The sequence below is a fragment of the Simochromis diagramma genome, unplaced genomic scaffold, assembly GCF_900408965.1.
Source record: "Simochromis diagramma unplaced genomic scaffold, fSimDia1.1 OVJJ01000334.1, whole genome shotgun sequence".
NCBI lineage: Eukaryota > Metazoa > Chordata > Actinopteri > Cichliformes > Cichlidae > Simochromis > Simochromis diagramma.
Genome location: NW_024386764.1, coordinates 2,558,502 through 2,574,034, shown reverse-complemented (window position 1 = coordinate 2,574,034; position 15,533 = coordinate 2,558,502). Strand labels below are relative to the sequence as shown.

Genomic DNA, 15,533 nt, shown 5'->3' with positions numbered 1-15,533 from the left:
TTGTTTGTCAAACTCACTTCCTCTCCTTCTGTCTCCCTCAGTCATGATTTATTCCTCTCATTGGTGAGTCATATAAGTCCGTGATAAATAGCATCGGCTGCCAAAACAATTCAAGGTTCAAGTGCATAAGAGGATTAGTGATTACTCTCAGAGTCTGTGTGTGTGTGGGGGGGTGCATCTATGTAGTATGCACATCTGTGCACAACCACAAACACTGAAAGTGTCTGCATACAGCACGTGTATTATCTGTGTGTGCTCCATTCATTCTGATGGTGCTCCTGTATCAACTGCTTCTCTTCACAGTCGTCCCCATGGGTTGGTAAAGGGAGATTTGGATTAAAAAACACGTAGGTAATACAGGGCAATTCCTGTCCAGTGAGAGCTTTGGAAAGGCCAAAGTCATGAATATTCAATAAATTGCTCATTATTAAAAACTATCAGCTACTTTGCCGAATACAGATGTCAGTTCCTGCTATTTGTTTACGCTGTTAGTCTCGAAAGATAAAGACGTTAATACAGAACACCAGGACTCTGATCATTTTAAATAAGCATCCCACCTCTGATTTGCCTGTTTTTGTGTCTATGATAATAAATCGTGTGTCAGGCTGCTACAGATGAATGCTGCAGTATCCAGAACATGTAGGTTGAATGTCATGGTTAGACTACTAGTACATAGCTACTGTAATTCAAGCATGTATAAATCTAGTGCGTAGATTTTCATTGCACTACAGTAGTGAACTGATGATTATTTTTATCCTCTTAAGATTATTTTACTTATTTGAGTTTAATATTTATTTTGGGGAAAAACTACCAAAGTCCACGGCTATTTATTGTATGGCAGTGAGGAGGCTACATTACAATACACAGCTCTTTTAACATCTGTTTCTATTTTTTTCTGTACATTGGTGTAGCAAATTTGTTCTGTTAGATATGTGTATATGTGTTTATGTGAGCTGCTGAGGAATTTTCTATCTATCTGTCTGTCTGTCTAAAATGTGTGCATAGACTTTCTAAAACAGTCTTATCCTTGAGTGGATTTTGACCTAAACCATATGTTTTCCTGACCAAATAACTTTGGTCCTACACCTGACTAAGCAGAGTGAAATGAAAGTATTAAGCAACACTTTCCTGGAGTCCTAAACAGAATTCCGACTTCAGTCTCCTGGTGGAAAACGAGGGGTGGTCTCTTAAAAGTGGAACAATCCTGCATGTCTAAAATGTGATTCTTTGAGACGGTAAGGGAAAAAAAGGTCTGATGCAGTCGCTTAGTTGGAGGGCTCGTTGAATCTAACAAAGACGGAGGGTCTCTGTGACCAGACTTCTACGACAGCTAGTAGTCAAGGAAGCCAACAAAGAGGAAATCTCTCCCTGCTCTTTAATTGCACTTTGGGCAGAAGATAAATCTCGCGGACGAGACAGGCGGGCGGCACCCCACTGCTGGTGGTCAGTTTACATTCAGGGTGATGTATGCAACAGTGCTGTAAGGCCAGAGAGCGCAGCCTGTGATATTTATCTGCCCAATTAGGGCCAGTATATCTCTGAGATGTCTGCCAGTGTTTCCCCCCCAGCAAATCAGTTTCACAGCCATCCCACCATTGATGAAGGTTATGCTGTATGATAAACACAGCCTAGAGGACAAGCACGCTTGTATCCACACACAAGTGAGAGAATTCTTATTTCTGTTGTGATTTACACCTCTGAGAACCAAATGTTTAACACCACAAAAGCCATGGCCTGACACGTCTAAGCCTGACTGACTGTGTGAACAGTCAGTCAGGCTTAGGGGGAGAACGATGCCAGAGTAGCACGCATGTTCACAATTCAAAAGTTCAAATCGGACGGCACGTGGAAGGAAAAACTGGGCAAGGACTGGGTAATGTATGCTCATGAAAATTTCATTTGAAAAGCAATCAGGGTTTATATACGACTACGTATGACTTTTAAACAAACCAAAAGAAAAACAGTCATCACAAAATGTTAAAGTCCAAATCCCTCTGTTCTACCGAAGATCAGTCAGGTAGAAAAAACCAACAAAAGTCATATTTGGAGCCACGTTAAAATTGTTTCTAGTAAGTTTTATTGATTACTTATTGTTTCCCTGATCGTGTTTTAGTCGAGCAGGACCAGGACTCGACTGCTCAACTTCCTGCTCGACTTCCTGCAGGTATCTCTGTTTCTGCTCTGCAGTTACTGGTTCTACTGTGTCGATTGTCATCTCGCCGTGCCTCCCCGTCATCACCACAGTTGGTCACAGCAGTAAAATGTGTCCCTGATTTATCGTTATTTGGTTTGTCTGTTTTCTAAACTACTGACAGAGTAAACACTGATCAGCACTTAATACGAACTACTTGCAGGTGGGGTCACGTTTAATTATTTAGGACATCACAACAGTAAATGGATTACTCTACATGTCTCATTCTCACATTCATACAAGACCTTTTTCCTACATCTAACTGCTTTTATTTGATCATTAATCCCTCCTTCCTGCACTGAAAAAAACAACCAGACTAATCTGAGGTGTGTAAGCGGGAATAAGAATGTGTCACAGACAAAATTAAAAAAAGAAAAAGAAAAACAGCACGAGACGACAACAACAAGTGACTAATTTTGACAACTCAACAAACTCAAAGGTTCTCAGAAGTCTTAAATCATGATTTTATTGCACCTAATGAGACAAGATGAACAACATCACCTGCATCAAAGGAGATGACGATGTGGAAACATAATGGGGGATTCAGTCTGCTAATTCTTCTAGCGTGGTATGCCTATATTGTTCCAACACATGCTGTGACAATGTAAAACATGTCGAACTCACCATGACAACAGCCAGACATGAAGTTTAAGAAAAGGCTAATTAAAGAAAAAAGGCACTGAGAGTTAACAGCGAGGCTTTTTACTTGAATAAGACACAATTAACAGTTAAAAGAGAGGAAACTGGAATTAAAGCCTAATTAGGTCTTGGTTCAAATAAAGGCCAAGTTCCCGCTTTACCTGAAGTAAATAAAGCTTTGATTTAAGCAGCTACAGCTACCCATGATTCATTAAATCACTTTTCAAGTTTATTTCTATTATATTTTAATTAAATTATACATCACGTGCTCGACTCTTTTTTTAAACAATTTTGGCCTTCCCGGCATTAAAGGTGTTATCTAAGCTGGAGTGTCTGTGCACTTTCACGACTCGAGGTAATTTATTGAATATTTACGGCTATCGGCAACAATGAGTGACAGCAGAGATTTATTTTTCCTGCCCATTAATCTAATGTTATCCACGAGTACAGGCATGCAGAGAACACATGAAAAAAAACCAGAGGATAATTGAAGTGGGACACCATCCAAGAAAATTCACGGGGAGTAACTCTACATTCTGTGGTTTTCGGTGGAAACAAACCCATTACTATAATCTGGAGAATAAAGCTATACAGCGCATACATTTCAAAGTACAAAAAGTATAAAAATAAACATCACTCCATTTTTTTATTGTGAATAAAATAAAACCAGCATGCACAAGGCAATTACATTTTTACATAACAGATCACGTGGAATGTAATTTTGAGGTATTTACAGACGTAAAAGGTGACAATAAGGAGGCAAATTTCATGTTAAGCTCTTTTACCTGTGAATACCGTTCAAGGCTCCAAATGAAAGTTTTCTCCACTCAAGCTGCCTCTATTCTCTATTCTCTAGAGAAGACAGACGTGAGAGCTGAGCGGCTGACCTTTAACCTCACTCATTTTAATTAACAATGCCTAATATCAGCCATTTTCATAATGAGGATTCACTTTAGGCTCACGCAGATGCTCAACCAACTACACACACGCGCACATGTGCATGCAGTTGTACAAATATATATTGCTGCATGCATGCAAACACCTCGTGATGAGAGAAATTTACAAGAGCTTAGATAAAAATTCACAAACACAGACACCCACACAGAGACACACACACACACACAAACGTGCAATGATTGGTGGCTAACTAAATGTCAGGGGCCATAATGGCAAATCTGTTCCTTTAGACGCACTCATATTCTCTCCACACTTTCCCCTGCAATATAAATGGCAGCCACATTGTTTCAGTGCATTATTATTCCACTGAGGCCTTGATACTCAGTTATTCCAGCTGATGCTGATTCACTATTCCCTGTTCATAGAACATCTTTTCACAGGCATTAGAAGCTATTGCAGTAATGTTGTCAAAGTGTCTGTTTTCCACTTTGATAACAATCATCATGCAACAAGAGCAGTCTTTCAGTCTTCCAAGTCTTTCATCTAGACTAGATAAAACTAGATAAGTCAATAATCTCAGTGTAATTCATCTTTTTTTAATTAAAATCTAATTTTATCTTAATAAAATTTCTAGTTGTAACAGTAATTCTAGCTCAGCTAAAATGTAACTTTGGTTAATGTAACTAAAAACATCAAGTGTAACACACTACAGCTATAAAATGCTCGGCATTGGTCTCCACATTGCTTTATATACATTGTTATACCTTAGTAGTGAAGAGTGTGTCGTTCCCACAACACTGCTTTCCTCCCGAGGTCCCCACAGCTGTTGAAAGGAATGACTTACGCAAAGACTGGAAGTCCCTCTATATGCACGTAAACCAGTTCACAGAACTCCGATAATCACAGAATGTTTTCCTTCATCGTGTGCTTGAGCTTAGCGCAGCTGTACAGTAGGCGACAGTAGGCCTTCGTGCGAAGGCGTGTCACAGAGCGCAGTGGTCAAAGTTCAATCAGTTGAGTTGCAGGTTGAGTCCAACGCACACAGACAGGAAGAGCATCTTTATTACTCATTTAAAAATAAAAAAGCTGCATTTCTGTCCTTATCGGCTGAAATGACTGCTTATACAGGAAAATTACTCCTCTGATTGTTCATTCCTTGTAACACTTGTAGACTATTAGAGTAAATGTCTAATCTAATATCTTTAGGTAAGCTGCATCGACTATTGACAAAATGTCCCGCCGTGTTTCAGTTTCACTGAAATATGCAGAAGTTAACTTTAAACTTTTTAAGCTACTTGACATCGAGTTTAAAAGGAAAATTGTTTAACCAATATGTGCACTGGGAGCAATCTGTTTGAAATTGAATCAAGAGCAAAGCAGAGCTAGGTTGCAATTACGTGTAAATTTTATAACATCGATGTCACTAATACTCAAGTGGAGTTTGTGACAGTCAGTGAAGGAGAAATGGCAACGCAAAGGCATTCGCTGTGTGGATTTTGTCACAGAGGTGCTTTAGCGATGCTTGACAGGACTGTATTTTCGGGCTCAGGTCACGAGAAAATGAAATCTTTTTTTTAAAAGCACCCAACAATTAATGAGACTGACAGAATCATAGCACATTACGAATAAACTGCGATTTGCTTGGTCTTTTTATGCCATGTAATTACACACTGCTTCTGCGCTGACATTAAAGAGAGGAGCTGCAACCGGAGGTTTAACCCTCCATTTCTCTTCTCGCTGTGAAACACTCTTTCCAGGCTGACTCACTCCATGGGCGTGGGCGACTTTTCACTGTGGATCCGCTTTGATCCATATTAATGTCCAAAGCATTTTCATCACATACAGGATTACTGCTCACATTTTTTGAAAAACGTTAACCCCTACGAAGCAATACACCACGCCAGGGCAACATGTAAAATCCCACATGAAATCCTATATCTTTAGACATACTGCATTATGTGAACAAGATTTCTCTTAACAAATTCATGGTGATGAAACCTTGAAATGCATTTCCAATGCCTGTGTGAGCAGCTACTGATGGTGAAAGGAAGTATGCTTCTTTCCCCTTCCTCGCTGTGACAAGATATTCTTAGATGAGAGGTGCTGTGCATATTTAATGCATTATCACATCTACAATCTTAATTAACCGAGAGCGAGGAATAGAATGGCGGCTGAGGAGGAGGCCGCTTATGTGATGTACAGAAGGGGCGGGCTGGGCCTGATGCCAATCTTTCAGTATCCTGCATCAGATGCTGTTCGGGGGGGATTGCTGCTAAGTTAGTGTAAGAGGGATGGAGAGAGGAGAATATGCAGGAAGAACAGCAGGGTTCACATGAACTAGTTACTTCATGGTCAGAGCATTTCGCATTCACTCAATAATCAGTGCACAGCCACAAGGCAGAGCCCATTTGGTTTAATCTTGTTAAGTCGAGTATTTGAAGAATGGTCTAACTGCTCGGCACCTGTGCCAAAAGTACCTGGAGGAAAACAGGGACCCTTTAGTAATTTAGCAGACCCCCTGTGGCCTTATGATCACTGCTTTTGGCTGAGATTACGTGAGAGAGAGAGGGCGAGCGGGCACTGGCACCTTCAGAGGACTGTTGTTGTGATTTCAATTTAAAAAAAAAAAAGAAGTAGATCTGGAGTTGAGCTGAGTTTAATCTTCGCATCACTCTGTGGAATATGAATATGCTTCTCTGCATCCGACAGACCCGCAGTCCTCTCATCTTCCTATTTTTGTTTTGGCGCACTGAGCTTACTCCATGTGCAATGACAACAAAGAGAAAATGTGGTGTCGAGACGGTGCCCTCGGCGTTGTGTGTCTCTGAGCTGTAATGCCAGCGCAATAGTGCATTCTGAACAATTTTTTCCACCCACCTCTCAGGGGCACCGTTTGCAAAAAAAGCTATGGGGGGTGGGAGGGGCACAGATGCAAATGTCTAATTTGCTGAGGTGACATAAGGTCTCTGAGGGGGATAAATGTCACACTGAGATTAAATGATTCTTAGAGAAGACAGCAAAGTCATATCCCACCTCTAGCCTCTAATAGAGCAGCATGTGATTCATGCATTAAGAAGCGTGACGATAACTAGAGATTCCTGGTGCCGTAGGTTCGGGTAAGGAGAAATCCCGAGGGATGCGACTCCAGAGAAGGAGGGAAAAAAATTCTCGTCTTTACCTCCGTCTTCATCCGCTCGTATAAAACTGACGTTATTTTTCATTGCCATAAATAATGTAAAGGTTTCTGCTGAGCGAGAGACGACTAAAAAGGAAACACATGGAGATTCAGTTTTTTAAAAAAAGAAGAAAAAAAAGTAGAACAATTCCAAAAACAGCTTTACATATTTATCAAAGTTACAAACTTTCAGTGGGTTCTCAATTTGCCAAGTCATCATTGTTAAGGGACTGGTGAATTTGAAGGATTTATGAAGCGAAGCGTTGAACATTACTTCCATCTCCATCACAAGCTGTCCCTTAAAAATGTCCAACTTTTGGCAAATGTTCCTCGCTTGTATTTTAGCATTCGTCTTTTCTGCCCCACAGCTTGGTGAAATATTCAAATATCTCCATTTTCAAATCTGTAAATGACCGGATGCAAGAAAGCCACTCCCTGCACTGCAGACAAAGATATTCATTTCAGATAAGCATAATTGCTCGGTGGATCAACTAGTCAAAGACCCAACCATGCACCTGAAATGAGTTGAGACCATTGCATATTTTCATGCAGTAATCCCTTCTTGCTCCAATTTTCCATGTTACTCTTCCATGGTGCACCGTCAAGCAAAGTAAAAACGCCCCAAAAAAATCCAACGCCATGAAATCCTTTTAAGTCAACTGTAACATTTGTGTTGCGGTATTAATAAATGTTGCATGCTTGGACTGAAAAGCTCAGATTAAAGTGTCTGTTTTTTTTCTTAGCAAGTCTTCCCTTTCATTTCAGCAGATGAAAAAAACAGCATGCTCCCAGAAGCCTCTGCAACATGACAGAGCGGCTCCTCTGCTACATCTCATCTGTAAAGAAATCCCTCTGTTCTCGATGAGTGGGCTTAAGCATGTGTACACAACTACCACACAGTGACAGGTAAGGTTTCCCAGTGCACAGTTTTGACAAAGAAAATGAACTGAAGCACAATATGGTGTAAAATGGCAGAGATGCCAGAAGACCACACATATGCTTTGGGACAGACTGGCAATGGCAATGTAATGAACCAAATTTTTTAACTAGCTCTAGCGACCTGTCAAAGACATGCCTATCGGCATTCATCAGCTGGAGGTAGTCATCTGTATTTCAGCATACTTCCTGCCTGCAGCTCCCTCTCAGATACACAGAGCTGTCTGTCCATTTGCCTGATGACTCAACAGATTTAGATACATAACACAATCAAAACGCCATCAAGCTTTACTGAAAGCTGATAACAGCATAAGTACATTTAGGGATCTCCATGTTTTACACTTTTTCACATGATTATATCGTCTGCTCATCATCCATCAAGGAAACAGTGACCACATCCCTTCATATAGCGTTCAGATATTTTTGTTTTCTGCTATCACTACCCAGTCTTTGTCCTACACTACAGGTTTAACGAAGCTGCAGGCTCTCTGCTAAACAGCTTCTGTTCAGCCTCGTTATTGTTTATGTGAAATAAAATGCAGTTCTCAGAGTATAATGCACTGACATCACTGACTTTGATGGTCAACATGTTACATTTGCGAACAACAGTTGCTATTTGTAGGTCAAACTTTTGCCAAATCTTAGCCATTATGTCACATCCATCAGGAATTCTAGCCATTCCAAGACTTATTATGCAGCTGACAGCTGGCACATTAGCTTCGGTTTGATTGTGGCCATATGGCCAGTGGTGAGGAGCTGCCATGACCCACAACACCCCTGGTAAGATTCCCATTACAAACTGTTCTTCGGAAAACCAACGCCTACAAAAACATGACGGTCGTGCAGCTCACATTACTGCCTGCCAAGCAGCTGATTACAGTTTATCACATACATATTCAGAAACATGGTGTACCTGTAAAATGTGGCCCGAGCAGGGAAAGCAACTCTATGTGCGTTCTGTCCATGTGAATATCAGCAAATAAAAGCAGTCTTCACTCTCTTCCCTCCACTCTAGTCAATCCTAGAATTGCTTATAACGGCTGCTCAATGGGGCAAATTCAACAATGTGAACACAATAGGTTAGTGTAAAAAAAGTATGAGATTTTCTTATTATAACCTCCAGACAAAGGTGCTTTCATTATAACCTTTTGACCAGCAATTAGCCCTAACTTATAGGGATGTGTTGACCTTTTCTCTCCTGGTACCTAACCCCAAGCAGTCTTACTAATACCAGTGCCCATTTGCACCCCCCCATTAAAAATTTGCATTACACATCTTACTGCATGGATCTCATTGAAATTCCAGCTCCTAAAAGTTCAACATAAGAAGCACAATCATTCTGTATTACTGAGCTTACAGATATAATACAATTTCAAGCTTCTGTGTGCCTTTTCAAAATGACTTTTCCTAAAAAAAAAAAAAAGTGCAGAAAATGTACTTTTCAGAAAAAGTTTGATGCGTCAACCTTTAATAAAGGCAACTGAATGCCAATGGCCACTTTTATTACCTACACAGGAAGGGACATGCAGAACAGTGTTTCGTGCCCCATCTTACTGATATGTGATCTACTTTATAAAATCAGTATTCAAGGCCAGTTTGAGGAATCTCTTTAAAGTGAACGGACACATTTCTAGAAGTAAATTCATCATTCGCTGAGAGGAAGCGAACGCCTGTGTGCTTGTGTTGGTGTGTGCGTGCGTCTGGGGGTGTATGCTTTCACTTGAGGAAACGCTAACAAGGCTCAAGACTGCTGATGGACACATTGGCAGAGGCGGGATTTGCCCCTGTGACCTTTCAGCTATAGCACAGTGGCTATAACTGCAGAGGCGCTGCGGTGCTCTGAGGAGTTGACAAGTGCTGATAGAACTCTGCATTTTTTATTAAAGGTTTAAGCCCATCTTCATTAACAAACAATAAGTGAGGCTATGGACGCTCAATTTCTTGATGAGAGATTAAAAAGAAATTAGATAAGGTGCATTTGCACTAAAGACTTCTCGTGACTCTGAGGGTCCCAGCTCACCGGGGAGCTGCCGGAGAACTACAAACTTTCAGGGGGCTTGTTTTTTTCTGCTTGCATTCGCACAGCCAATTATATTGACCTGTTTTTGCTTGCTGTTGTCATCTTTGTGAATGGTGGCACGCCCCACTCTGTGATGTTGTTTTAGCTTGCCGTGCACTCTTTAGTTTTAATTACCTGAGGCACACGCCGCAGCTGTAGTGGCTGGTGTAGAGACCCGCGTGTACGAGTAGGTCAGATTTACCACCTTTTAATTGATAGATGAGTGAAGCTCAAAGATTCCCAGATTATAGACAGGAAGATGCTACAACGGCTTGAAAAGATGAGACTTTCTGGAGAAAACGCTTCAACTTCTTCTGTTTTACATCAGCACTGATTCAGCACACATAACATCCATCATTAAGAAGAAGACTGCAGGGAGTCAAGCGCCAGCATGAACAGTTATGGGGCTGTGATGTGGTCACAGTTGAAGCAGGTAACAACAAACAGGAAGGTGACGACAGCAGAATCGGAAAGGCCGAGTTTCAACCAGAAAAGTTTTTCAGCAAAGTGACGACAACCGGCCCAAGAAGGAGGTTACACACTAAATCTAATCTGTAGCTCTATCCACTATCTATCCACCTGCTGTAACTTTATTATGCTAACCTGCACAGACGGATCAGCAGAGCTGTGTCGGTGCAGCTCCACAAAGTCTTTCACTTTCTTCTAATCCTGTCTCCGTTTGAGATTTACTGATGCCAAATATATCACGCTGACAGAAAAAAATCTCATATTTTTCACGTGTTCTTATATGTAAGAATAAAACCTGGACTTCACTGTTGATTTCAGTTTTTGCCTCCAACTTTCACTCAGCTAGCTGATGTTTACCTGCAATTTTGTCTGCAGGTTTGCCACAAAGTTACAATCAACTAAAAGAAAAGTTTTTCTATGAAACGTTGTCCTTTGTGGACTGACACGAAAATGGATGGGGTGGAGTCCGTCCTCCAAAAAAGGAGCTATAAAAAAGTACCAGGAGTATAGCATTTAAATTCTGTGACCCTTTAAAACCGACAGGATTGTTAGGATTGTTAACCAAAGGCCATTTTTGAACGGCAGCACAGTGAATGCGCTCTCATCAGCAGCCAAACAAGCACAATTGTTCAAACACCACTTTGTACCTTCGAAACCAACCTTAGTTGCCGCTCGACGCCCACACAGTTTAATATTTGCACACTACAGGCAGCAGATTAAGAAATTTGGGGAAACAGACTGTTTTAAAAGCGCGCTGCTTTCATGTTGTGCTGCTTGTTGAACAGGGACGGACACCTGAGAAGGTAAACAGTGATTTGTTTTGACTACTCTTCTTATCCCCGGTGAAAAGTGCTACCTCACAGGATAGCAGTTTACAGAAGCGCCGTCCGTGCTGTTTGCGAATTGATGTGACTCTTTTTTTTTCTTTTCCAAACCCTGGTGCTCTTGTACCAGTTTAACGTGGATAAAGGCGAAACAAATACTTTCAATTACAGCTCACAACAAACAAATCAAACTGCAGGTAGGATCACATGCCTGAAAAAAATTTTCATAAGCTCTCTCCATATGTCACAACAGAGACGCCAGCTGGAGAGCTATTTCCACTTGCACATTTCACATATCACTGCTCAAACTTCAGTGCTCCTGACCCTCACCTCTTCTATTAATACTGTGCTGCTTGTGCGGAGGTGTGCAACATTATGTTTTCATAAATTAATCCTTACCTTGGCTAGGCTTAAAGCAGAATGAGAATAATTTGTTGTGCATTTTCAATTAATCTGATACCTGCCGACGGGTGTGTGTGTGTGTGAATGTAGGCCAGGAGACAATGTTGTGAAATAAATATTAGGATTAAGAGAGAGACATTTTTTAATGAAATCTTCACATCAGCCTAGAAAAGAAACATAACATGGGTGGGCCCATTAAAATCCCTAAAAAAATGCACGCTGCCCGAGATAAAGCCCAATGCAGACAACCTCTGAAAAGCTCAGTGCCAGCACATTTGTGTCGAAAACTAAAATTCACAACATTATCGTCTGCTAAGCAATGCATAGTGCATATATAGCATATCAGCAAGTGCAGGATGTAGTTAAAAGTTATCAGAATTGGATCTCTTTTTGTTTTGCCTGCTGCGACAAAATCCAGAGAGGCCTGATTAAAGCTACTTTGCCTCCAGTAATTTAAACCAACCGGCTTTTTGCTGCATGGCCTGCGGGCATACAATGTACCTTAAAATGTCGGTTTCCCGTCACCAAAGCAATTTCTCAAGCCTTTGCCTTTGTGAGCAAGACATAAGGTGTTAGATCAGAAAAGGCACAGGACGGAAGCTGCAGCTCGCTTTTTGTGATGCTTGAAAACTCTGCGCCTACGATTTAAACAACCAAAATTGAACTGCAGATATGTGCAGACAACTGAAACACGTGCATGCTTGGAAATGGAACAATGTAAGTTATGATAATCACCAACATATACATACTAATGAACATATGCTACACACAGACAAAGTAAAGAACACGCATGGCCTGCACGCACCTTTTACAATGAGGTTGAGGACCTTTGGCCGCGGGTTACGCTCACTCTGAATCGAGCATGTGTAAAGGCCATCATCAGTTACATCCACTTTCTGTATCTGAAGGCTGTACTCATGTTTGTCTCCAACACTGGACACTATGGACACACGTGGATCCACAGACCACTTGTCATTCCCTGCGAATATGATGCTTGAGCGGTTCAGCCAGGCTCCTTTAGAGATCCCATCCAACAAGTAGCACCTGGATCAACAAAAAAAGACACATTTAGATTTACTTGGAAAAACACATCCGTCTCAAAGTATTCTTAAGTCATCATCTTTGCTGAAGAATGTCTTTGACTTATTAGCAATGTCTAGAAAATGTCACCTTTCTTGACAAATATTACTGTCTTCCTATTTAGAAGACACCTCCTGCTGTTTATTATTTTTTTAACTCAGAAAACAGGTGAAATCTTTAATGTGCCAAAAGGCGAGTCTCACAAAATACAGAAATCTCATCAACTTGACAAAGTGATTTAACATGTAAGAAGTTCAAGGTTGCTTTGAGATTTGATTTGTTTTGAGACTAAATTATCCCAAAGCCATCAGAATAACAAAGACTGCGCTGTTGTTGACACTCTAAACAAGTTCAAAGTGAAATTCTTTGTCACATTTTCAGTGGCATTTTAACAGTTAAGTGTTAATAGGCATCTTTATACTTCAGCAGTTGACTGACTGAAGGTGCGTCTGACTTAATTTAAGGCAAACTGATGAGTTTTATGACAAAAAGACACAAACTACAGCAGTCAGAAAAGAAACACTTGGAACTGTACTCCAGAGTCCGAGCAGATTGTGAGTGCCTGTTGCCCTAACACACACCCATGTGCGAAGAGCAGCACTGTTTACAGTCTAGAGATTCAAACCTTCAACCTTTGCATCACCAGGTCAGGTTACTTACTGACTGCAATGGGGAGACATGGTTGTCAACACACCTTGCCAGAAATTTAGACAATGACATAGCGTGTGCCAAACTGAGATATGTTTGTGTCTTTGAAGGCAGAAATCTTAAAGTATTCAAAATGGGAAACAGGGATGGGCAAAATTATAGGATGATATTTCAAGGAAATTAGATATTTCTGGTATTTCTGACAGTATAGAAAAGAAAATAGTGAACGATGCTTTATCAGTGATTGCAACATGCAGGAAGCGGCATCTTTTACAGCAAGCAAAATAAAGGGCATTTCCTTCCTTCTTTTCCAATCAGTTACTGTTAATGAAAACTACCTAATTTGAAGTGTGAATCTGCTGCTACAGGGTGCCAGCAAGGGCAGCCTTGTGGTGGTATATTAATGTGTGTCTTAAAGTGTCATATTTAGATATCATTGCCATAGCAACACCTTGTGTTTGCAGAACAGCGAGACAAGCCCAGGCATGTCTGCCAGCAAGAGCCACATATTACGTCTCAGATGACGATTTAGTAGCTAAAAGGAAGTTACTTGAACAACGTCTGATGAAGAACGGTGATTTGCAAAATATGCAAGAAAACTGCTCCTGCAGTCGATTCTGTTCCACCACTTGAGACAAACACACAACATCGTGCACAATCAGGCAACAAAGAGATACTAGCAGCTGGTGATGACGGTCACTTTAAGCAGCTGGTTCAAACGTTTGACCCAAGATAAAACAGTTTAGGTCAAATATATTTTTCAATATTATTATGTGATAATATCCTGAAGCTCCTGAAGAGTTCAAAGATTAAGTTAGTTTAGTTATTCTTAAATGCTAATTGTTCAATAATATTTAGGCTACTTTGGTCCACACGTTTGATTTAGGCTGTCACTGGAATTATTACTGTGTCACTGATATTGCATATCATGCTGTTGGTGGTGTTACTTTATTTCAACAGATTCACCAAATTATTGTAATTATTGTATTAATATTGTAGGAACCCAGGTAGTATTTTTCCTGGAAAAACTGGGATATTGCATGTTGGGTTGAGCTTTTTAACTAGTAACTAGTTAATCAGTAATTTCTGTTCACCATCTGATCTTCCTGTCATACGGAGCACATCTAGCAAGTGCTCCAGCCATGCTCATTTAAGTCATTTGTTTACTTCTGGCAAATCACCAGGTGCTAGAATCGCTTCCTTTGTACTGGTTGTACTCGACAGTCTGTACACCAGCCTTCAAAAAGCACAATGCCTTGTTGGAGGTAAAAGTAAAAGGAGGTTAAAGTAGCTCTCTTTTTAATACGTGTGTGTGTGTGTGTGTGTGTGTGTGTGTGTGTGTGTGCGTGCGCGTGTGTGTGTGTGTGTGTGTGTGCGTGTGCGTGTGTGTGTGTGTGTGTGTGTGTGTGTGTGTGTGTGCATATATACATATATGAAAACATTATATATGCCCAAGTTTCATAGTGTTAGATTTTATTATACAGTAGTGTCTGTGTTTGCAGCACTAACTGAAAACTGCATCGACAAACCATGGCCAGTCATTTTTGGCAGTTTTCAGTGGATCACTTTGAAATATTGGAGGGAGCAGTGGAACAAGAAAGAGCTCCCACAGTGTGCATTTGATGTAGAGTGCAGGTACACCACCACCACCACCACCTTCTTAGATAGGTAACCAACTTCCACTCTCGTTGAGCCCTGCCGTTTATAGACTTATGCTATGTGCAGCATAAGATCACATCACGGTCCCACCCAGAGTGGAAAAGGCCAGCTATTGCCTGATTTTCTTTTCCAATTACAACACCGTAGTTTGTGTTCCTGCCTCCTGTATTGTGTGATCTGCAGTTTTAAGCCTCATGTACAGCTAGCAGAAGGAACTACAGGTACAGCTGAATCAACAAGGACTGAAATCTTTTAGACACTGAAAACGAGGCAACTGGAACACAACAAAAATAAATTAGTATTACTTTTTCTGTTCAATGTTGCACTTTTGATTATTTAACATGATTATTTATAAAAGCATACACCGTCATCTCTGATCAAAACTGGCACAACATCAACCTTAAACAGACAGGTACTCAGGTTGTTTCCATGTAGAACAGAGATCTAGCCACACGTCTCTTGCAAAGTGAGAAATATCAATCAAATTCTTATGAAAGAATTAAATGCATGTGTCTTCATTCTTTGTAACTAATTTGCTAAATGATTGCAAACAGA

General features: G+C 40.6%; 1 protein-coding gene across 2 annotated transcripts in view; it reads right to left on the bottom strand.

Moving 5' to 3' along the window:
• Window positions 1–15,533, bottom strand: part of negr1 (neuronal growth regulator 1) — a 169,093-nt gene that overhangs the window by 97,560 nt on the left and 56,000 nt on the right. For both annotated transcript variants that reach the window (XM_040031684.1, XM_040031693.1), the window contains exon 2: window positions 12,397–12,635. In XM_040031684.1, coding sequence (XP_039887618.1) covers window positions 12,397–12,635 — 239 coding nt within the window. The remainder of the gene's footprint in view (window positions 1–12,396; window positions 12,636–15,533) is intronic.